At 42.3% G+C, this 24644-nt stretch overlaps 1 protein-coding gene across 3 annotated transcripts in view; it reads right to left on the bottom strand.

Annotated features, from left to right (window-relative positions):
- Positions 1-14599, bottom strand: part of LOC112251550 (fibrillin 2b) — a 96884-nt gene extending 82285 nt beyond the window's left edge. For 2 of the 3 annotated variants that reach the window (XM_042322062.1, XM_042322064.1), the window contains exons 1-4: positions 14474-14599; positions 12211-12531; positions 5026-5108; positions 3332-3439 (exon numbers count right to left, since the gene is read on the bottom strand). In XM_042322062.1, the coding sequence (XP_042177996.1) occupies positions 3332-3439; positions 5026-5108; positions 12211-12395 (376 nt within the window). In that variant the 5' untranslated portion in view covers positions 12396-12531; positions 14474-14599. The remainder of the gene's footprint in view (positions 1-3331; positions 3440-5025; positions 5109-12210; positions 12532-14473) is intronic. The other variant, XM_042322063.1, reaches the window with a different exon arrangement.
- Between the last annotated feature and the right edge of the window lie 10045 nt (positions 14600-24644).

Below are 24644 nucleotides of genomic sequence, written 5' to 3'. Positions count from 1 at the left end.
AGAAACTGTGGGTTTGTGCCCAACGTTGTTGCCGGTGATGTCTGGTGAGAACCTGCCTTACAACAGGCCTACAAGCCCTCAGTCCAACCTCTCTCAGCCTATAGCGGACAGTCTGAGCACTGATGGAGGGATTGTGCGTTCCTGGTGTAACTCAGGCAGTTGTTGTTGCCATCCTGTACCTGCAGGTGTGATGTTCGGATGTACCGATCCTGTGCAGGTGTTATTACACGTGGTCTGCCACTGCAAAGATGATCAGCTGTCCGTCCTGTCTCCCTGTAGCGCTGTCTTAGGCATCTCACAGTACGGACATTGCAATTTATTGCCCTGGCCTGATCTGCAGTCCTCATGCCTCCTTGCAGCATGCCTAAGGCACATTCACGCAGAAGAACAGGGACCCTGGGCATCTTTCTTTTGGTGTTTTTCAGAGTCAGTAAAGGCCTCTTTAGTGTCCTAAGTTTTCATAACTGTGACCTTAATTGCCTATCGTCTGAAAGCTGTTAGTGTCTTAATGACCGTTTAACAGGTGCATGATGTTACGGTTTTCTAGGTGTGAAGGATAGTCGGACCAAAATGCAGCGTGTAGATTGCGATCCATGTTTAATCAACAAAACGTAAACACGAATCAATACAAACACTACAAAACAAATAAACGTAACGAAAACCGAAACAGCCTATACTTGTGTCAACTAACACAGCAACAGGAACGAAGACACTAAGGACAATCACCCACGACAAACTCAAAGAATATGGCTGCCTAAATATGGTTCCCAATCAGAGACAACGATAAACACCTGCCTCTGATTGAGAACCACTCCAGACAGCCATAGACTTTGCTAGATAACCCCACTAGCTACAATCTCAATACATACACACCAAAACCCCAAGACAAAACACACCACAATACAAAAACCCCATGCCACACCCTGGCCTGACCCAATACATGAAGAAAAACACAAAATACTTAGACCAGGGCGTGACACATGATCATTAATTGTTTATGGTTCATTGAACAAGCATGGGAAACCGTGTTTGAACCCTTTACAATGAAGATCTGTGAAGTTATTTGGATTTTTACGAATTATCTTTGAAAGACAGGGTCTTTCTGAGTTTATAAAGAGCTTGACCAAAAACATGCTGCTGATTTCTTCCAAGTTGTTCCGACCTCTACATTCCAGATGTGGCCTCTGAGACATAAAAGTGCTATCAATAACCTGACCAATGACTACATTTCAAGAGACCGGGTGTAATTAAGGGAAGGGAAATTGACAGTACTTCAAAACAGGTCTCCATTTAGTTTTAAGCTTGTCAACTGCAGTACATTAGTCTGTAGAGTCACCCAAAGTGGTATTGCATCTCACTTAAAGGGGAAATGCATTCAAAAACGTGATTTGCTGTGTTTTATACATATTTCCACACTATGAGGTTGGAATAATACTGTTGAATTGTGAGTTATGATAATGTCCTTTCAGTGTAAGAGCTGTTTGAAAAGTCTGCCTGAAATTTCTGCCTGTTTTGCATTGGTGGGGTTTTGGACCGCCTGAAGACATCACCAGGCAGTATAAGTTAATAGACCACTAACAAAGAGATTTTTCCTCTTCTATGCCAATAACAGCTTGTTTTCTGGTTACAAATCCCTCCCATTAGGCTCCTCCAACTAGGCCACACACTATAGACCACTCCCACGGAAATCCTAGCAAAATTATTGTTTGAGAAATAGCTTCTGCTAAGAAACTAATTTTGTACATTTTTGACCATTTTACAAAAAAAATCAATGACAGTAAGGTACTTAATTGTTCCACAGAAATGATTCGATATTGAGATAAAAAATTTGACCTTTAAAAAGGCCTGCAAATTACTGTAGTAGGTGTCTAAAGCTTTCTGTGGTCCAACTAAATTCATGCACTGAGAACCATGTGAAAACTGAACACCCCCAGTGAAATCCCAGCTCAACCTACAGTATCAGAACATATGGAGGATTGATCTAGACAGACCGGGTTTTAATGCGTCTACTGGTCGTTATAGGATGGATCAAACATAGCTTTGTTGGACAGAAACTCCCCGGCACTAGACCGCTGACCTGTATGAAACCTGTATGAAAGGTGCAACCGCTTTGTCAGAGTCATTTCCCAGAGCTGGCTGATGGGTGTATTTATGCCATGTTTAATCTTAGCAGTTATTAACCTGCGTGACCCTTGACCCCATTAAATCTTCCAGAAGGCCAGAAAGAGAGAACGGTCTTTAATGATAGACACAACTCACAGTGTTGAACTACAACATTTCTGGCCTGTTTGCAAAGAAGGTTGAAACGGAACAATAAAATTATTAGTTTAGAATAGAAAAAACGGGACAAAACAAACACCAGACCTGGAAAATCCCAATACTGTAAGGTAGGTGTGTAAAAAGGCCATAAATCCCTCTGTAAGAGAGCAGAAGCGGTGAGTGTGACAATCAGTTCGCTACAGCTCTATGGGAAGCTCCTGCCTCCAGCTCCTCTCTCTCTCTCGCTAAGGGAAATGACTTCATACTGTTTCATACCGTTTCCCATCACTAGGCCTGTCTCCAACGTTCAGCCTATGGGGGGACGTTAGCCGCTTAGACCCCGGTTTTGGGAACTGTTTTCCCAGCACATAAAGCAGGCGTCTGGCATCTCTGGGGCGTTCGACCAGTGTGTGTGGACTGTGGAGTAGATCCTGTTTCACACCTCAGGGCCAGATGGGCCGGCCCACACTCAGTACTCAGTGTGTGTGTACAGGGGCCTGAAAGGGCTAGGCGTGATTGACGAGTCAGCCCCCGCCCAGCCACGCAGGTGAGCATGCTACACACACTCAGTAGTGTGGGCTAGGCTAGGAGCCCCAGGCATGTGCATTAATCCTCCCAAACCCTTTGACCTGGAGGCTGAGTCTGGAGCGGCTGGAGGCTGTCAACCAGGCCACGCTGTCTCTGAGGCAGCATTACCCTGACATGTTATAGCCCTCTGGGGGGAGGTCTGGCCAGACAGGCAAAGCCATGGATATACAGAGTTAACTAGGCAAATGGGAACAGTCCCACTGGGAACACACTAGTTGAATCAACGTTGTTTCCACGTCACTTTAATGAAATGACGTTGAATTGTCGTCTGTGTCCAGTGGGATATTGTTATGGAACATTTGGTGGTGCCAACATGGATGTCTGATCTGTAGAGTGTCTATAGCTGTGGTGGTCCATTGTGTGTGTTAGGTTGTATTGGGTGGTGTTGGGTGTATTGGGTGGTGTTGGGGTGTATTTGGGTGGTTGCTGGAGAGTTGCTGGGAGTGGGGTTCGGGGATGTAGGGTGCTGGGTGTTAGGACTCACTTCCGGCTCCGGCTCCGGCCCCACAGCTGGGGGAGAGCTGGCCACTGCCGCAGGTGCACATGTTGGGTCTGGAACAGAAGCCATCACCGCACGAGTTACGGCAGATCGCTGGGAGGAGAGATAGAAGAGAAGTCAAATATATTTCTAGATGAACTTTGGCTTAGCCAGCCAAAAGAGGATGGACTGAGCTCTCCTCTTGGCCTACTCTTTGCACACAGATTTCTGTTAACTTGTTAACAACATTTTCACGTTTGGATGAAAAGCGTGCCCAGAGTAAACTGCCTGCTACTCAGTCCCAGTTGCTAATATATGCATTATTAGTAGATTTGGATAGAAAACACTCTGAAGTTTCTAAAACAATTTGAATGATGTCTGTGTATAACAGAACTTATATGGCAGGCAAAAACCTGAGAAAAAAATCCAACCAGGAAGTGGGAAATCTGAGGTTGGTCGTTTTTCAACTCATTCCCTATTGAAGATACAGTGGGATATGGGTCATGTTGCACTTCCTAAGGCTTCCACTATATCTCAACAGTCGTTAGAACCTTGTCTGATGTTTCTACTGTGAAGTGGGGCCGAATGAGAGGGGAATGAGTCAGAGGTCTGGCAGAATGCTTTGAGCTCGTGACGCTCGTTGACGTGAGAGCGAGATCTGTTCTAGTGCTTTTCTACACATAAAGGAATTCTCCGGTTGGGACATTATTGAAGATTTATGTTAAAAACACCCTAAAGATTGATTCTATACTTCGTTTGACATGTTTCTACGGACTGTAATATGACTTTTCGTCTGAACTTTTGCCTGGACCTGCCCGCGCGTCGTGAGTTTAGATTGTGTACTGAACGCGCAAACAACAAGGAGGAATTTGGACAGAAATTATGGACATTATGGAACAAATCAAACATATATTGTGGAACTGGGATTCCTGGGAGTGCATTCTGACGAAGATCATCAAAGGTAAGTGAATATTTATAATGCTATTTCTGACTGGCGGATATCTTCTTGGGTTGTGTTGGTCTCGGAGTGCCGTACTCAGACTTTGCATGGTTTGCTTTTTCCGTAAAGTTTTAAAAAAATCTGACACAGCGGTTGCATTAAGGAGAAGTATATCTTTAAATCTGTGAATAACACTTGTATCTTTTATTCATTTTTATTATGAGTATTTCTGTGATTTGATGTGGCTCTGTGCAAATTCACGGGATGTTTTGGAGGCAAAGCCAAATCTAAACTGAGGTTTTTGGATATAAATATGAACTTGATAGAACAAAACATACATGTATTGTGTAACATGTTGTCCCAGGAGTGTCATCTGAGGAAGAATATCAAAGGTTAGTGATCAATTTGATCAATATTTCTGCTTTTTGTTAGTCCTCTCTTTGGTTGGAAAATCACTGTATGCCTTCTGTGACTAGTTGCTGACCTAACATAATGATATGTTCTGCTTTCGCCGAAAAGCTTTTTTTGAAATCGGTCACGGTGGTTGGATTAATGAGAATTTTATCTTTAAAATGGTGTCTAATACTTGTATGTAGCGGAACCCCAGTCCTAGGCAGGTTAAGCACTTTCTGATAAGTTCATGGAAAGCTCTATTTGATATGATTCATTTGATTCATACAGGGGTTTTATAGACTACCAGTGCAGAGGCAACCTGACTTTCAGTTTATAGGTATTGTGACCATAATGTCTCGGTACTTACGGACAATACACTGGTTCCCTCCAGGCAGAGTCTTCCAGCCAGGGCAACAATAGGAGTGGAAGCGAGAGCCACACACATTGGGCCTGCAAAGACAGGGAAAACAAACCCAGTACTCAACAGAGCCCCAATATAATTTAAGAAAATCCTTCAACAAACACACATGGGCATGAGTTATTTTCCAAGCGCTCTCACAGACCCTGGCGACCTTTGCTTTCATTCTAAACAGCTCCAACGTTGACGGTAGGCATTTCTTGTATGGCTGACACGAAAATACCAGTTTGTTTTTAGACATACCCAATGTAAACTTCCCAAGAAACAGCAGATATATATAAACCCCTTTCTCTAAACCTCCCTGGTCTCTGCTCTTCTGGCTAAAGTCCTGCACCTCCTGGAGTCCAGGTTCTGCCTGCTGATTGATCGGGAGGCTTAAAAAAAAGTGACTGGACAGGAAGCTGCCCTGATCACATGACACATATACGAGTCATAAAACAGCTCAGAGAGCGACTGACTGGTGTTCCAGATTAGCTACAACATCCCCCTGAGGGACCATTCCAATCACATCCACACATAACGGACCTGGCCTCAAGTACTCTAACTACCTTATGGAGGTAGTGACTCAGACCTCAGTCAGAGAGTCGAATGAAAGGGCAACACTGTAGTGTATACAGTGCATTTCCCTTTGGAATTCATCCAACACTGTAGGACAATATTATAACCAGGGGGTGGAATTCACAGAGAGCTATAGTAAACTGAATCTCAGCAGAAGGTGGATTAGGGCTGCTCTAGATGCATCCATAACTAAGGGAACATCTACTTTTCCTTCATGCAACACAAGATGATTGTCCGCCTCCTCTTCCTTTCTAGACATTAACCGGTGTCTCTCAGTCACCTGGGAACAGACTAGAGCAGCTGTAGTTTGGATCGTTAGGACAACAGAAAGGAGAGCACACCTCCAACAGCATTACCAGATGGCACAAACACAGAAAATGAGGGAGGGTGGGAGAAAGAGAGAGCGAGGGAGGGAGGGAGGGAGAGCAAGAAAATAGAAGGGGGAATGGAAAGGGTAAGGGAGAAAGAGTGAGGCAGAGACAAAAGAGATAGAGATAGAAAGAGATTGAAGAGGAAGGGAGGGGAAAGGAGAGATGTAATGAAATGAAGGTTAGGAGGTAAGAAAATACAGAATTTAGGGACAGGGACGAGGGATCAGTAGGAGGTAAAGGAAAACAGGTTTATGTTAAGGAGATGGAGGAGGAGGAGGGAGCAGAAAACAGAGCAGCAGATATGGAAACAGAGAAAGGGGCAACACTAGCAACCAGAGGCGAACCCATGAGAGGCTGCACTTCTGGGTCATAGGCCTACACAAATCTTGAGGGGGCTTGAAAAATGCTGTTTTGACATACACGAACAGCGCAAGAGCGCAACATTCCAACGATTAATGCGGCAAAACTGCTTGCATGCCACAGTCAATCATCTCTCTACACAGGTTAGCAATTCCTCCGCTCATTGAAACCTGGATATGCCAATTGACAACATGCCCCAGCCAAACCAGGGTCAACCCAGTAATCCCACACATATCGGTTTGGCTGGGTTTGTTGTTCCTGCGCTCTCCTTCAGGCTAACCCCGGCCTCCTTACAGGAGGAGAGTACAGAGAAGTTCAGCCCTTGGGATTTGCCTCAATATTGAAACGTCATGCTGTTTTCAGCACTCAATTTAAAGAGGATTAGCTGGCTGAAGTCTTTGATGTAGCCTCTTGGCCCATAGCACTCTCATTATAATTCATTAATAGTAATAAAACAAAGATGACTGCACACAGCACAGTAGCCAGGAGAACTATTAAAACCCCAAAACAAAAGCACATTCTATTGTGACCTAAAAAAACCTTGGTTTAGATTGAGAGATTGTTCTAGATTTCAGATACAGCAGCTATGGTATGGAACTGGAAAAGTTGCTGTCAATGAGGTCAAATGGGACTTGGTATAACCCTAGTGAAATACTTTCAGAGCCCAACTGTTAGGAAAATACCTTTACCCTGGTGTTTTCCAAAGGCTTAGAGCTCAAAGGCTTTCAGAAGAAACATTTCATTGCGTCTATGTTCTCTAGGACGTTCCCTCTTGTTTAATAGTGTAAGATGGTGAAAGACACGACAGAACCTCAAACGGACCAAATCTTCAGACTTTTTCTCAGTCCTTTGATCTTACAGACCAACATATAATCTAGAGGCCTTCTGGGGGCCACAGGATCCTGGCTAGAAAGTGCAAACTCAACAGTTATGAGACAGAGTGCCAGAGGCTCTTCACATGGAGGATTCCAGGGGAACAGAAGGTCAGAGCCAGACAGTTCAGAGGCACAGAAGGGGCCATGCTGGGACTAGTGGGAAATTAGCTGGGCCAATGGGGGGCTGTAAAGACCACAGACTGGATTTCAGGCCAGGACAACTTTAGGTCAGTTGGAGGAGGTAATCCAACTGGGAAAAGGGGGATGGGGGCTACAAACCCTTCTAAATGTCAGAGGTCAGCTCACTGGCATTTGACCCTGTCGGTAGATTGCTACCCTTTTCTGCCTTAAGATATTTGGACTTGCTTCTTTGTCAGATCTGGAGCTGATAGGATTCACTGAGTTCATCTTCATAACTCTGGGAAGTTGTTTGGCCTGCTTTAGTGTTAATTCTAAAAACGCCTGAGAACGTTTTTTTCTTATCTAAGTGATTCTCTCACTTGACTAATTTGAACCCTGAGCTCATACTGTACTGGTGTAAAAGGGGGCTGAGATACAGTAGCAGTCAAATGTTTGTACCCACCTATTCATTCAAGTGTTTTTCTTTCTTTTTTTTATTACTATTTTCGACATTGTAGAATAATAGTGAAGACATCAACACTATGAAATAATACATATGGAATCATGTAGTATCCAAACAAGTGTTAAACAAATCTAAATATATTTTATATTTGAGATTCTTCAAAGTAGCCACCCTTTGCTTTCATGACAGCTTTGCACACTCTTGGCATTCTCTCAACCAGCTTCATGAGGGAGTCACCTGGAATGCTTTTCCAACAGTCTTGAATTAGTTCCGACATATGCTCAGCACTTGTTGGCTGCCTTTCCTTCACTCTGCGGTCCAACTCATCCCAAACCATCTCAATTGGGTTGAGGTCGGGTGATTGTGGAGGCCAGGTCATCTGATGCAGCACTCAGTCAATCTCCTTCTTGGTCAAATAGCCCTTACACAGCTTGGAGGTGTGTTTTGGGTCATTGTCCTGTTGAAAAACAAATGATAGTCTCACTAAGAGAAAAACAGATGGGATGGCGTATCGCTGCAGAATGCTGTGGTATCCATGCTGGTTAAGGGTGCCTTGAATTCTAAATAAATCACAGACAGTGTCAGCAGCAAAGCACCCCACACCATCACACCTCCTCCTCCATGCTTCACGTTGGGACCACACATGCAGAGACCATCCGTTCACCTACTCTGCGACTCACAAAGACACAGCAATTGGACAAATTTGGACTCATCAGACCAAAGGACAGAATTCCACCGGTCTAATGTCCATTGCTCGTGTTTCTTGGCCCAAGCAAGTCTCTTCTTATTATTGGTGTCCTTTAGTAGTGGTTTCTTTGCAGCAATTTGACCATGAAGGCCTGTCTTCTCTGAACAGTTAATGTTGAGATGTATCTGTTACTTGAACTCTGTGAAGCATTTATTTGGGCTGCAATCTGAGTTGTAGTTAATTGCCGATTTCTGAGGCTGGTAACTCTAATGAACTTGTCATCAGCAGCAGAGGTTACTCTGGGTCTTCCTTTCCTGTGGCAGTCCTCATGAGAGCCAGTTTCATCACAGTGCTTGATGGTTTTTGCAACTGCACTTGAAGAAACTTTCAAAGTTCTTGAAATTTTCCATATTGACTGATCTTAATGTCTTAAAAGTAATGATGGACTGTCACTTCTCTTTGCTTATTTGAGATGTTCTTGCCATAATATGGATTTGGTCTTTTACCAAATAGGACTATCTTCTGTATTCACTTTTAACAAGGCACCTGTTAATTGAAATGCATTCCAGGTGACTACCTCATTAAGCTGGTTGAGAGAATGCCAAGAGTGTGAAAAGTTGGGTGGCTACTTTGAAGAATCTCAAATATATTTTGATTCGTTTAACACGTTTTTTGTTACTACGTGATTCCATATATGTTATTTAATCATTTTGATGTCTTCACTATTATTCTACAATGTAGAAAATAGGCCAAATAAAGAAAAACCCCGGAATGAGTAGGTGTGTCCAAACTTTTGACTGGTACTGTATATACCTCTCACTCTCTGGGTTAGTGGGTTTAGAGGGAGCAGGACGAGGGAGGGCGGTCTGCATGGGCCAAGCAAAGTCCGAATGGGCATAATTGTTCTCCGTAAGAATAACCATCAAGTGTATTGTCCAAGTTTTTTCTTAGTTTTTTTATGAGGCCCATGTGAATTATGGCCAAACTTACGATGTATGTGATAAACTATAACGATAGGCAGAGTTGTTGCGAAACTTGAATCCCTCCCGTCAACTCCATAAACAAAAAACCATACATACATTGTGTCCTAGGGCAGATGGAGTGGATAGATTTCTTGTTTTGCCTCTTTCTTCAAGGATGACAGAAAATCTAAACCACATTAGCTCGACCACATGCCACATGTACCCCCTGAAATGGAGGTTCAGTCTTTTAGGTCTAGCCTGAATGTATGCATAAAATGCAGACACATAAAAAATGAAAGGAACTCTAATGCATAAAAAACACAGGAAAATGGGTCATCCTTCATACATTCCAAATGTTCCTCTCAGACTTAGCAAGCTTGCCCTTCCATCCTCTTCCCCTCTTCAAAATACCAGCTGATGTATCTAAAGCTTTATTGGAGAGAACGACCGGAACATTCTAGAATATAGGAATTATTTTCTTATGGGTTAGGCATGTACCAGGGAATCCTCTGGGGAGAGCAAGTACTCCATCCAATTTACCTTGGAAGGAACCTGGGTGGCTGAATGCACTTCTCTACTTTGAGAAAGACTACCAAGTGAGTGAACGTCCAAAGCATCTCCCCTGAGCAGAGTTTTGGCTGCCTAGAAGTCCCAGTCTGGACCTCTTCCCTCCCTCTTCACATGCAGGAGAACTTATTAGCCTACCTGAAAGGCTGTTTCGTTCGTTCTTTCTGGCATGGCTGGTTATGAGCCACAAACTCACTATTTATTTTACTTTCCCTCGCCCCACATCTCTCTCCCTCTCTCCCGTCCCTCTGTCTCAACCTAGAGGCCACCACTTTACAGAGCCTCCCAGGTTGTACAGTATAGTATCAAGGTAATTGAGGAGGTCCCAGGACCCGGGCCCATGGTATGATCAGATTCCACCCATGTGTAGACGTCAAATTGCACTCTGCCTAGGAAGTCAATAAATCAGACACACTCAACATCAGCCAGTCCAACAACAAACCAGCAACAGTAGAGTCTGAAACCCTGGTATGTGTTCACACAACAAAGTGTAATGACCACCATTAACATAATCTCTCTCCCGGAGAGAATCTGATGCTGTACAGAATGTGTAATGGAAGACTTTCCAATGTCATGTCATTATGTTGTGTGGGGAGGGGACCATGGATAATTTGTATATGTTGGGTGCAAATACTTTACTCTATAAACAATGGTGGAGTTGAACAAAATGATGGGAAAAGTCCACCGGGTATGTTGCTCGCCATGAAAACTAAGGCAATCGTTTAATGGGAACAGCACGAGTTTATGCAACTGTTGCATTCACTGCAATATTATTTCATATCTAATCTTGACACCATGCAACACAGTTCTGCTTCACTGAGTAGATCAGAGGATAAGATTGCCAGACCAGAGCAGCCCACTACGTGTGTCTAAGTCAACCACAGAGTGAATGTGACACAGGTCAGGCCTGAAGTGGCCTTGTGCCTAGCTGGTTCACAGACAAAATGGCTCCATTGAGACTTGTTTGGCTCTCCGATATACAGGGGATCCATTTACGCCCAGCAGAGAGGTCCAATGGCTGCCAAATTACTCACACTGACTGACAACGCAGACACGTCTGTTTGTTCTGTGCAGCGTGAATCATTACTGAACATTTAAGAAAACAGCAAGTCAGTCCTATGTGTGCGTTACCCTATCCAGGTCCTGCACTGTAATGTTATACTATTTCATTCCATGATGGCTTAGCTCTCTCTCTCTCTCTTTCCCTCTCCCTTTCACTCCTTTTCGCTCTGCCATGAGTTCTGTTGTTTTGTCACCTGCGAAAGTGAAACAAATGTCCCTTGTCGTGGCCCCCAGAACGATCTGAATACTCCCTTCCCCGCGTTGGGGCGCAGGGGAGCCATAAGCAGGGACAGATGAGAGACTGATTGGAATAACTGATGCAAACATTTGAGAATCGTCCCAACAAAACATCCTTTGTTTTTTCAAAAGGAGGAAACGTACAGTAAAAGCTTGCCGTCCTCTATTGACAGACATCCCACCCAGTCCCTGGGGAGATTGGATGATGATGGAGAAGAAGGGGGAGGAGGGAGGGTTCTGTGGTTTCTATAATCCACCCCACTGGAACACTGGAACACCACCCCCGTTTGTGATTTCCCAATTGACTGCCCATTTACCCCCACTACGAGTGATTCGCTCAAAACGGTCTTGCTAATAAACTTTCCCCTGCAATCTTCAGCTATGTGTTCTCCAGCTAATACGCCTAACAGAATGCCTACTTGCCTAGATTTGGGTCATTGCGTTCACTCAACAAACCTTCATGAATGACCCAACCCCTTTCCCTAGACTCCATTTTGCTGTAAATACTCAAGTATCTATCAATGTTGCAAGCAACCTTTTAGCTTCGAACATGTGCTGTCTTTGGGAGAACAATGATGTATTCAGCATTATTTGGCTGTAGTAAGGCTATGTTGGCCTTAGCCCAGGAAGCACAGCAGTGGAAGAAAGAGTTGCCAAGACAGCTCAATGGGGAAAGCTAGCCATAAACTAATTGTCCAACTGTCCACATTCTAAACCTAATTATATTACCATGTTTCAGTGGAGCAGTATGGTTGAACTCAAAGACAGACAACCACCCAAATGCTCTTTGTGTCAATCAACATAAATAATTTGCAGTTCCTGCCTAAACAAAACTCAGCAAACAGAGAACTCCATAAACTAAACTCCTTACCCTCTCAGTGTCTCCTGGCCTCTCCGGCGAACCCTCTGCACCTCCCTCTCGTCCACCTTCCCCGTGAAGCGGCTGGCTTGGTACCCTCCATCTCCCGCTCCTGCCTGGCCGTACGCGGTGTGGACCGCGGCCCAGCAAACGGCCGCCCATCCCAGCAGCAACCGGGCCAGCTTCCCTGCTCCCATTAGCTGCTCTGTGTGTGTTTCTGCGTAGCCCTGCTGCTGAAGACTACTGGATGATGTAGCTTCCTCTTCGTTGACGAGTTACACTCACGTATCTGTGGACCTGTCCCAGTCCCAGTATGCACTCCAGGGTGGGGGGCTGGAGGGGGCAGACACAGGAACGTACATCAGGGTTTTTGGCATCCCGCAGACATGTCAACCATCTCAACACAAGAGTATGGGCTACAAGAAAGGTACTTAGAGTGGAATGTGTGCCGTTTCAAGTGTGCAGAAAAAGTAACGGGTTGCTGTGCCAAATAACAGTGAAATGTATTTTTAATTGTGAATTGTTGAAAATTCAACTGTTTTATTTAGAGTGCCCCCCTTTCCCCAAACTCCCCACCCCTCTTTCTCCCTCCTCTCACTCTTAATTTGGAAAGGCTTCAGTTATTCCTCATCAACATCAAATTAATTTCTAATAACTTACCTGGAAGTTTACTTTTACAAGTCTGTTCTGACTGCATTAGAACATATTAAGTAGAAGAACGTTCAAGTTCTCTCATTAAAAGTCAGCTTTAAGACTGAATGATGGGCCCCCAGTGATATATAACCACAGTTTAACCCACATCAGGGGGTTACAGAGCAGGAAGGAGAGATTTTCCCTTCAATAATGGAAGACAGTTATTGGAAGAAAAGGAGAAGAAAAATAGCCTCCATCCCTGACTACAATCACATTTAATGGTAGATGAGTGATAAATTATTGGTAACAATACTCTCCATTCCTTCCCTCCACCCCTTTCTTTCATTCTTTCTTTCTTTCTTTCTTTCTTTCTTTCTTTCTTTCTCTCTCTCTCTCTCTCTCTGACTCACAGAGACACACACAGCAAGCATACACACAGACAAACAAACTTGAATTTGCTTTACATAAAATATCATGTTGAAATGTTGTAGCAAGAAATCATTATACACATTTCCTTACGCAAGTATTATCATCATGTGTCATTGTAATATACAGAAAGTCATCTACTAGAAAGTCTACATAGAAAGTATTCAGATTTTTTTCCTCTTTCACAAATTTGATAGGCTACAACGACATCCTTAATGGGGAAAAAAGTTAGTGTCTTCATTTAGAGACGGCTATGAGAGGGAATCAATGTGGGCGCGATCAATCCGCCAGACCGAACAAAGAAAAATGCCTGATCAATTACCTATGGATAGGTCACTAATTACCACAGCCACAAAGTCATAATTCCCGCCCATTTATACAATTTGTCTTCTTAAAATCTGGTTTTAAAACTAACTCTAACCTTAGTCAAAACCTTAACTACCCTGCTAACCTTATGATTAACCCTAGCCTTAAAATTAAGACCAAAAAGCACATATTTACTTTGTGGCTGTAGTAACTAGTGACAACCCAGTGTAACCTTTCTCGACTCAAACGTCAAATGACCGGTAAACTGTTTCCATCGCAAGAAATACACATAAAACGTCATTCGGTTAAAATGCATATGCAACTTTATTCACCTTTGTATTAACTATGAAAAAAGCGTTCCATAAAACGACAGAAAAAACTACATAGAACAGTGAAATTAACAATATCCAACGGGCTAAACATTTTGGCACTATAATGAAGGCATTTTCTCAGCAACTTTTTGAATGGGAGAAAATCGGCAACATGCCCTCGAAGTGGACGACAAAAGGTACAATCTCTTGAAACAAAGTTGCAAAGTAATACAGTAACAATGCATGATAGTAGGCTATAACCACACCTTTCTTGTGTGAAATATCATAAAACAGTATTAATACTCCTAAAGAATGTACAACGAACCTCTGCTCGTAAATCGGCTAATGACAATTTAGCAGCCACTAAAAAAATACCTGTAAAACAGATGTAGCAGCCTTGCCTAAAACAATCCTAATCGGAACAGTTTTTATATTTCCTTTCAACCATTCACCTTTTGAATAAGCAAGTAAATGCACATTACTTTTGCTTTATAACACATGCAAAACATTTATCAACTCGGGTAAAACACCCATAGGCCTATGCAACGTAATAGTGAATTATTGATAACCAGTGTCATAAATCAATAGTAGCACAATACCTTACAATTGTTGCAGTGCCTTGAAGTCGAGGAGCCCTGAGTCGAAATTTGAAATGAGATATGTGCTCCAGAATGGGATATTGAACTATAGCCTTGTGAGAAGAAGAGAAAAGTTAGGGAATTGCCCTGATTGGAAGAGGGGAGGTGCTTTTTTAAGACACACAGAGAGGGGGGTTACTAACGGACCACAGGACAAACCCACATTCCCGTAAGACTCCACTGTTATAAAGGGTGGGCAAGTATTCAGACAAACCTCTGACATCGTTTTCCAACTACTTTCCTTCATACCGGTGTAATGAAGTCACGTCTAATAAAGCAAATGGTCAATTAGATGAAAGCAATTAGTCTACTAATAATCCTCAACCTATGGAACATGTTAAAGATACCTAACCTATTGGCCAGGTTAGTTTATGTATAGAATTCCATCCATACCTCCCCAAAAGGTTGGTATAGTTCCATGGTTTTTGATTACTTTGTCACATGGAAGTGATTTGTGAACATTTCCAATCAAATGGAATAAGATCGTTATGTCTTTAAAGTCGGTGGACCCCCCCATGTCATTTATCACAGGCAGTTTAGTACATTTACATTGAAACCAAATTGAAATGACATGTTATTGCTATATTGTATGTATATTGTGTGACAAGTTTACGCATTCTATTTAGAAAGTGTTGCTTTTTATTGCATTAGCCCACAGGGCAGTGATTGACGTATCCTTATGCATTGCTGTGACTGTTGATAGGAAGTGGACCAAATTAACTGGGGGCCTTGCCATCTGGGTGGTATATTGGAGAAGCAGCTGAGCACATCCCAAATGTTGGGGCCTACAGAGTTGACTGATACCCCCTGTTTGTCTAAGGAAACAGGTTTGGAAAACACAGCAAGCAGTGTTTGTCAGGACTGCCCTAAAATAGTCTCCTCACCATGTTTCGTAAGTTGGTTGTAAAAATACTGTCTTCACACAACGCATGAAAATGCTGAAACTCACATCATACTGTAATTAGGGAGTACAACTTCAATGGAGTTATGACTTTTGAGAATAAAGGACTTGGTAATAAAATGAGTGGGAAGGTCAAATGCCAGTACTCCTGATATACAAATCATGTAGATTTCCTTTTGTTCTGTTGGGATCGTTTACATTTAGATTGTGGGTGTTTCCCTATACATTAGATTAACGGACACTCCCAAGCCTTCATAGATAAATGTGTTCAGGCCAGGCTCTAAAGATAATATAACTAATTGGGGAAATTTGTATGAAATCATGCTTTAGCACCCCTTCTCTCTCTCTCTCCCTCACACACACACACACACACACACACACTTTTGCAGACGCATGCCTATACCACTTGTCATGGAACATGGAATTACACACCAGACCAGGCTTAGCCTTGAACATGCAGCAGTGGAGTGACTGGGATGATTTGTGATCCTATTGGGTCTTCCAATGACTATCTTACAAGTGTGGGATGGGAACCCCACTGACTGTCTTCCAGCCCCCTCCACCACCTCAATCTGCTAAACAGAACCACATTTCCCCATGTGATCTGGGGCAGGGTGAAAGCACCACTGTCTGTGTGGATTGTACAGCAGGAACCCAGGGAAATAGTTTAACTACCCCTGATAGAAATTACACCATTCTTCATGCACTGTAATTTACATACACCTTAGCCAAATACATTTAAACTCTGTTTTTCACAATTCCTGACATTTAATCCTATTAAACATTCTCTGTCTTAGGTCAGTTAGGATCACCACTTTATGTTATGAATGTGAAATGTCAGAATAATAGTAGAGAGAATGATTTATTTCAGCTTTTATTTTCTTTCATCACATTCCCAGTGGGTCAGAACTTTACATACACTCAATTAGTATTTGGTAGCGTTGCCTTTAAATTGTTTAACTTGGGTCAAACGTTTCGGGTAGCCTTCCACAAGCTTCCCACAATAAGTCCCTCCTGCAGCAAAGCACCCCCACAACATGATGCTGCCACCCCCGTGCTTCATGGTTGGGATGGTGTTCTTCGGCTTGCAAGCCTCCCCTTTTTTATGGCCAAAAGTTATATTTTTGTTTCATCAGACCAGAGGACATTTATCCAAAAGTACGATCTTTGTCCCCATGTGCAGTTGCAAACCGTAATCTGTCTTTTTTTATGGCGGTTTTGGAGCAGTGGCTTCCTCCTTGCTGTGCGGCCTTTCAGGTTGTGTCGATATATACAATTTTTATTCTGAGGTCTTGGCTGATTTCTTTTGATTTTCCCATGATGTCAAGCAAAGAGGCACTGAGTTTGATGATAGGCCTTGAAATACATCCACAGGTACACCTCCAATTGACTGAAATTATGTCAATTAGCCTATCAGAAGCTTGTAAAGCCATGACATAATTTTCTGGAATTTTCCAAGCTGTTTAAAGGCACAGTCAACTTAGTGTATGTAAACTTCTGACCCACTGGAATTGTGATACAGTGAATTACAAGTGAAATAATCGGTCTTTAAATTGTTGGAAAAATAACTTGTGTCATGCACAAAGTAGATGTCCTAACAGACTTGCCAAAACTATAGTTTGTTAACAAGAAATTTGTGGAATGGTTGAAAAACTAGTTTTAATGACTCCAACCGAAGTGTATGTGAACTTCCGACTTCAACTGTAGGTAAATTAGTTAACTGTTTGGATAAGGGGATTGTAAATATACATTACAATAGTTTCAGATCTATTTTACCTTATGATCGATGGAGACAAATGTGAAACCAGTCATATGGCAGCAAACTAAAGCATATCAATATATCACTTTTTCCACAGTGAAGTTTATGAAATGCTGGCCTTATAACTTGGGATGACATTTGGATAGCTGAGCTATGGGCTTCTGTAGCCATGCAAAAATGACAGTGTAGTGCCAAACCGACCGAGTTGATTAATGATTTCTCGAATGTTTTAATTGTATGACTTTTCACAGTATTTTAAAAAATTGCATTGTGTTAAGTGTTAGCCACTATTGGTGGCCACCATCAGTTATACCTATAAGCATGTATAACTGTCACTGACTTAATGTTAGTTTCCTTGCATGTTGCATCATTCCATTACATCGATAGGTTACCTTTCTTTCTTCTGTCATGTTTGTGTGGTTGTTCCTGAGGATCGCTAGCCATAGGGGATCATATTAAGCTAACATATTACAAGTTGTGCAATAATTTTGGACATGTAACCTATTTGAATCATTTAGGAACGCAGACCATACGTAGCAGTTTAAACCTGGAACCTGGCGCACGGTCATGACGACTGTACGTTGTCATCACAGTTCCATATTAGTGAGGATTATTAGGGTAGATTTATAGGATGGATCCCTGTTGTACACTTTTCTCACCTTACAATATTTAATGGATCGGCAACTTTCAGGATTAATCAAACCACAGTATTTTTGGTTCACCAATATATTTTGTGCTTAAAGAAAGGTCCAATTCACAGTTTTTTTAGGGATGCACGCTATATCGCTAAGCATATCAGAATCGGTTGATATTAGCTAAAAATGCCAACATCGGCATTGACTGAATGTCTAGTTTAACGCCAATGTGCAAAACCGATGTCAAAGCTGACGTGCATACAGAGGTGGAAAAAGTACTTAATTGTCATACTTGAGTAAAAGTAAAGATACTTTAATATAAAATGACTCAAGTAAAAGTGAAAGTAACCCAGTAAAATACTACTTGAGTAAAAGTCTGTAAGCATCAGATTTTAAATGTACTTAAGTAGAGTGGTGGAAAAAGTACTCAATTGTAATACTTGAGTAAAAGTACAAAGTAAAAACTGTACATCAAATTCCTTATATTTAGCAAACCAGATGGCACAATTTCCCTTATTACTTTATTGACAGCCAGGGGCACACTCCCACACTCAGACATAATTTACAAAGGAAGCATTTATGTTTAGTGAGTCCACCAGATCAGGGCAGTAGGGATGACCAGGGACGTTCTCTTGATAAGTGTGTGAATTGGACCTTTTTCCTGTACTGCTAAGCATTAAAATTGTAACTAGTACTTATGGGTGTCAAGGAAAATGTATTTTTCTTTAGGAATGTAGTGAAGTAAAAGTAAAGTAGTCAAAAATATAAAGTAAGGTAAAGTACAGATACCCCAAAACGCTACTTAAGTAGTATGTAAAAGTATTTTTACTTAAGCACTTTACACCACTGCGTGCATACCTATATACTGTAGGTAGATTACATAATGACACCACAAAAAATACAGCGCTACACAGAACAACAGCAGAAAAATACTAAGCACACACTTCCAACAACTTAACAAGTTCAAGTCAAGCAGTCATTTGAAAGAGTAAGAAAATTTCAGCGAGACAACTCAAAGGTGAAATCCATTAATGCCAAGATAATGGAATTCATTGCCCTTGAAAATCAACCGTGCTCTGTTGTGGATGATGTTTTCTTTCGCCGACTGGTCGAGCACCGGTATACACTACCAAGTAGGCGTTATTTTTACAGATGTTGCCCTTCGGAGTTACACAGTATCGTTTAAACGCACATCCCTGAGCTACTTGCCCCATGAGCATGCTGAGTCTGATAGCATTGCGGGTCGACGAGGACTTAGTCCTGAGGAAAACCTTATTGCATGCTCAAGAATGTGCTGGTTTTCATACTGCAGCTGCCATTTCAATGGCATTTGAGAACATGTTTGAAACTTGGAAACATGAACACGCCAAACTCCATTCGAACAACTGACTGGAGAATTAAGCTAAACAACTGCGTCTGCAGCAGACGTGATACCCTCTGTCATGGCATTGAAACGCCTGCTCAACAAAACTTCCGACATAGACCATGGGGTCAAAACTTGTTTTCAGCGGTTGCATTACATGTATACATCGCACGCAAGGGATCCATGGCTGCAAAGTGTGTAGGAAAGGCGTGTGTAGGAAATGCAATCGGGCCCCATGGAGAATACATAACACTCACAGAACATGCTATTGCCTAACCGCCTACCACAAATCACACAGGTACAGTATGGTGATGATCCAGACCAGGTTATTAAACTAGTGAAACAGTGGATATCTTGTTAATTTGGTGTACTACATGGTAGTGCTTTAGATACAGTATGGTCATATGGTGTGTGTACTGAGTTGGGAGAGTCACATTATGATCCATCCAGAGGGAATATTTTTACGGGGTGCGCATGGTCAGCATTAAACATTATTATTGCATGTTAAGGTATGCCTTTAGAAGCCCTGCACGTCACTGTTAAAAGGGCTCTCGTGAGATGCCTTGCCCCACGTTGGAAAAGCTATTTGTGTGACATCGTCCAGACCAAAAGATTACACATGCCTCATCTCGCAAAGAGCAGGAGCAGGAATCCCGCCGGTGGTGTAGCAGAGTGAGCGTTGAGGCTGGGGTGCTTCCCAGAGATCTCTGTATATGAGGGATGACTTACGGGCCGAGCCAGATCCCTGGAAAGAAGTATAAGGTACTCTCAGCACTCCCATCCAGCCTCTCATGAGAATAGCTCTGGAGAACCAAGCAGTTTTGATTCCCTGTGTTGTGTGTCAGAGAGGGTAAAAGGGTTGGAAGAATGGAGACGGGGCAGATTCTTGGTCCCATGCCCAGTTTGTTCCCTCCCGGTGCTGCCTGAACCTTGTGAGAGCACCAGAGGCCTGGAGCTTAGAGGACAGGCCCTTGAACTAGGAAATAGATAACTCAGACCAACCAGTACACTGACTGGCCCACAGCAGGAATAAATAGCCCACATTACTCATCCTGCTCATAAGAATGAATCAACATGTCACATCCTATATGGGCCAGACGGCTTTTGAATGGAAATGTCTGGAAAAATTGTTTTTAGTCGGGTTTTTTTGCAAAAAAAAGAGCAACAGTAAAAGCCCTGTGCACAGCGTTGTGTCTTTGTCAAGTGCTGGTCACCGCAGAAACAACAAAAAATATGCTTTAGCATAGTGCTTTGATGTAAGGCAGTCAAAGTTCTGATGGTCACTGCATAAACGTCAGAAAGGTTCGGTGAAGTTTTCCTTTGAAATGTGATCAGCTGCATAAGCCCTGATGTTTCAGCAGAGCAAGTGTTGGATGCATGTTAGATCAAATCTTTATGGGGGAGCTCAGACATCAGTGGGTCATTCAGTATAACAGACCCTAAGGCTACTACTCTCTCATTTATTACTCCACACATTCTGTGCCTTTTGCATCCCTTTTATATTTTAAGGAGAAATTGTGCAAAAAAAATAAAAGCATGTTATATTAAATGAAGTGCCCTTTAATATAGACCACATGGGAAAATTCTATAAATCAGATTTTTTTTTATATGAATAAAGACTTGCTAAAGTGCCAAAATTCATATATATATACACACATCTGTATGGGTAAGAGGGTAAAAAATATCTATACTTTTAAAATTTTTTATTGATTAGTGATTAATTTGAAGGTAAAAAAACAACAGCTTGTCATTTTAAGGTTAAGCCTGTTATGTGAACTGAGCATAACATGTCAACCCTCTTACCCATACAGATGTAGAATCTTCTGTTGCAGGAGAATTTCCCTGCAATGCAGGACATTTCAGACTTGATTTTCCCTTACAAAAAATGTATCAACCCCTACAAAATCTATTATAATTCACATAATAATTCACATTTCCTGTTGCTGCAGGATTATTTTCATACTGTGGCAAACTGGCTCAAATTAAAATCCTATATCTGTAAACAGACAGGCTAGAGATGTTTTTTTTAAATAATTATTTTTTGTGAAGCTTGCATTCAATTGCCCCGTCCCTGTTGCACACAACAAGCTTCCATTCCCACTCTCACAAAGGGAATTTTTAAGATGAATTCGTCCATCCTGTTACAGTCAACCGTGTTACTTTATTTGGCACATAAGTCACTTACTATAGTCATTTTTTAAATTTAGCCTCTTGAGATGGGGTAACATGTTTTTTTAAATTAAGTTGAAATAAGGGGGGTCTCTATATCTTTGCGAGACCTCCTATGTGTTCATGTGTGTGTAAAACATGTATGGGCCTAATAGTAAGACATGCCATTTAACGGAAAAATGACCTTTTAATGTGGCATGAACACAACCAGCCATGATGTTTTCATATGATTGTCAAACAAATCACTTCAAAAAGTACACTTCATGCGCACATTCGCCCAATCCAAAATAATTCTAACATCCAAACAGTGCACAGTGCACACCCACCAATAAATGGTTGAAATCATGAGAGAGGTGGGTGGGGGTGTTCGTTTAATTTGGGATAAACTTTTATTTTCATACCACTGCAGTACAAAATTGTTTAGTTGTTAAATTAACATTATTTCGAGACCCCCCAAAGTTGGACTTTTTGGGCATTTACGGGAGCTCATGTCTCATCCTGGTTCCCACGTAATTAACACACTGATTGTGTGAGAGTGAGTGACATGGAAGTCTTTGAGGTCAACTTATTATTTTCTCCCATAGTAAACACAGATATGCCTAATTGAAGATCCTCAAAGCCTCAAGATTTTTGCATCTCAAAACAAAAACTAAACTAAAGAGCACAGTTTACCCATCCTCCATTGAATGACATAGTTCCACAACTTTCCACTCCACACTCCATCAGCATGCCTGTGTATAATCTAAAACTCATGTTTTGGAGAAGGGTGGCGTTAAGGTCAGAGAGGTGGTGAGGTGGGGCTGAATGGAGGTTTGGAAGTGTCATCATCCTGGGGTTTGTGGTCAAGCCCATGGGGTCTGTGTGGAGCGTGGCTGAGTGTGGAGACGCTCCCAGCTGGGAATCCTGTGGTCTAGTGGTAAGGGCCCGGGAAGATTAAAACATGGTCTTCCCTCCTCACAGAAAAAAATACAGAGGGAAAACAACCCTGGAAAAACAGCGGCCATCTTTAATTAAGGTCCTTTGAGGCCTCGTCAGTAGAACTGTGGTCAGAGAGAAGGGGCTCGTCTCCGTTGGGGTCAGACCAGGAGATTTAGCCAACCATTCAGAGAGATCATTACTGAGGGTTGTTGGGTACCAATGTGGTGAGGAAAGGGGGGCCATTTTGTGGCGAGGGGCAGAAGTCGTCTACACAAGACTTTCCCATAAAGCTCTTTGACCAACAACACGCCGTCTTTTTATTGTTGATTTGTTTCAGCGTGTTCTTGAAAACATCTGAGTGGCGGGCCAATAAATGAGTGAGCTTCAGGCTGGGGTTATTTTTTGGTACCCCTGCCACCTTACATCATCCTAATCACAGCTCTTACCTTGCTCTGTCTGATTCAAATGAAAAGTCTTCACCAAATCCCTCCTCACCTCCCGCCACTCCTCCTTCAGAAAGAGGCTAACCTAGCCTCACCTCATCTAGATATCCTTTCCTCTGCCCCCAGCAGCCAGCTGCACTGCCCCGGTGATGCAGCGTCAGAAGAATGCAGCACTTCAAAGAAGGTGACGTGAGACAAAGGGGAGCAGTGTTCAGGGGATGAGAATGTGTCATCTCATAAAAAGCACACAAACACACTGATCCATTTATGTTGGGGCGGACAGGCCTTACATGTCTTCAGTAGGGTCTGTGAGAACGCGAGGAGGAAGCGTACACGTGAGCGAGGCTCCCTCACTGATAGGGTGTATTGTATGCAGCCTTTACTGACTTAAATACATACAGTGGAGGGGAGACAGAGAGAGGGGGATGGAGAGAGAGAAAGCAGGGGAGAGAGAGCAGGGTCAGTTATATGGGTGATGTTTGGAGAGCTTTGGAATCAGTGGGTCATGCAATAAGGCTTCCTGGAAAAGGACTCGGAAATTCCATGATCCTTGTAACTGTGAAAAGACAGAAGTGAAGAAAGAAATGAAAAGAAAGAAAGGGATCAAAAAAATGTAGCAAGATTCCAAGAAATCGGAAAGAATCCTCCGCTTGCTGACAGTTCCTTGGACTAATGGTTCTCAGATGTGAGAAGAACGTCTTTCATATTTTCAAAACCACATAAAACATTCCGTTTCAGGGGATTCCAAATCAAGGCAGGAATCTACTGCATAAAAGTCACAACTGGACTCCAACTAAACATTTATCCTTGACATTATTACCAAAGTTGTAAAGCACTTCAGTAAAAATACTTTCAAATACTACTTAAGTAGTTTTTTGGGGTATCTGTACTTTACAACTTATATTTTTGACTACTTTTACTTCAGTACATTTCTGTCACGTTCGTCGTACGAAGGAGACCAAGGTGCAGCGTGGTATGCATACATTCTTCTTTATTGAATGAATGAACACTGAACAAAACGAACTGTGAAGCTAATATGAGTAGTGCAGACAGGCGACTAAACATAGAATAAGAACCCACAAACACAAAAGGGGAAATGGCTACCTAAATATGATCTCCAATCAGAGACAACAATAAACAGCTGCCTCTGATTGGGAACCATGTCAGGCCACCATAGACATACATACTACCTAGACCTACAAAACCCCTAGACATACAAAACCCTAGACAATACAAAAACTAGCATACCCACCCTAGTCACACCCTGACCTAACCAAAATATAAAGAGAACAAAGATACAGTGCCTTGCGAAAGTATTCGGCCCCTTTGAACTTTGCGACCTTTTGCCACATTTCAGGCTTCAAACATAAAGATATAAAACTGTATTTCTTTGTGAAGAATCAACAACAAGTGGGACACAATCATGAAGTGGAACGACATTTATTGGATATTTCAAACTTTTTTAACAAATCAAAAACTGAAAAATTGGGCGTGCAAAATTATTCAGCCCCCTTAAGTTAATACTTTGTAGCGCCACCTTTTGCTGCGATTACAGCTGTAAGTCGCTTGGGGTATGTCTCTATCAGTTTTGCACATCGAGAGACTGAAATTTTTCCCATTCCTCCTTGCAAAACAGCTCGAGCTCAGTGAGGTTGGATGGAGAGCATTTGTGAACAGCAGTTTTCAGTTCTTTCCACAGATTCTCGATTGGATTCAGGTCTGGACTTTGACTTGGCCATTCTAACACCTGGATATGTTTATTTTTGAACCATTCCATTGTAGATTTTGCTTTATGTTTTGGATCATTGTCTTGTTGGAAGACATATCTCCGTCCCAGTCTCAGGTCTTTTGCAGACTCCATCAGGTTTTCTTCCAGAATGGTCCTGTATTTGGCTCCATCCATCTTCCCATCAGTTTTAACCATCTTCCCTGTCCCTGCTGAAG

This window comes from Oncorhynchus tshawytscha, linkage group LG05 (genome assembly GCF_018296145.1).
Source record: "Oncorhynchus tshawytscha isolate Ot180627B linkage group LG05, Otsh_v2.0, whole genome shotgun sequence".
NCBI lineage: Eukaryota > Metazoa > Chordata > Actinopteri > Salmoniformes > Salmonidae > Oncorhynchus > Oncorhynchus tshawytscha.
This window is presented reverse-complemented; position numbering and strand designations above follow the sequence as displayed.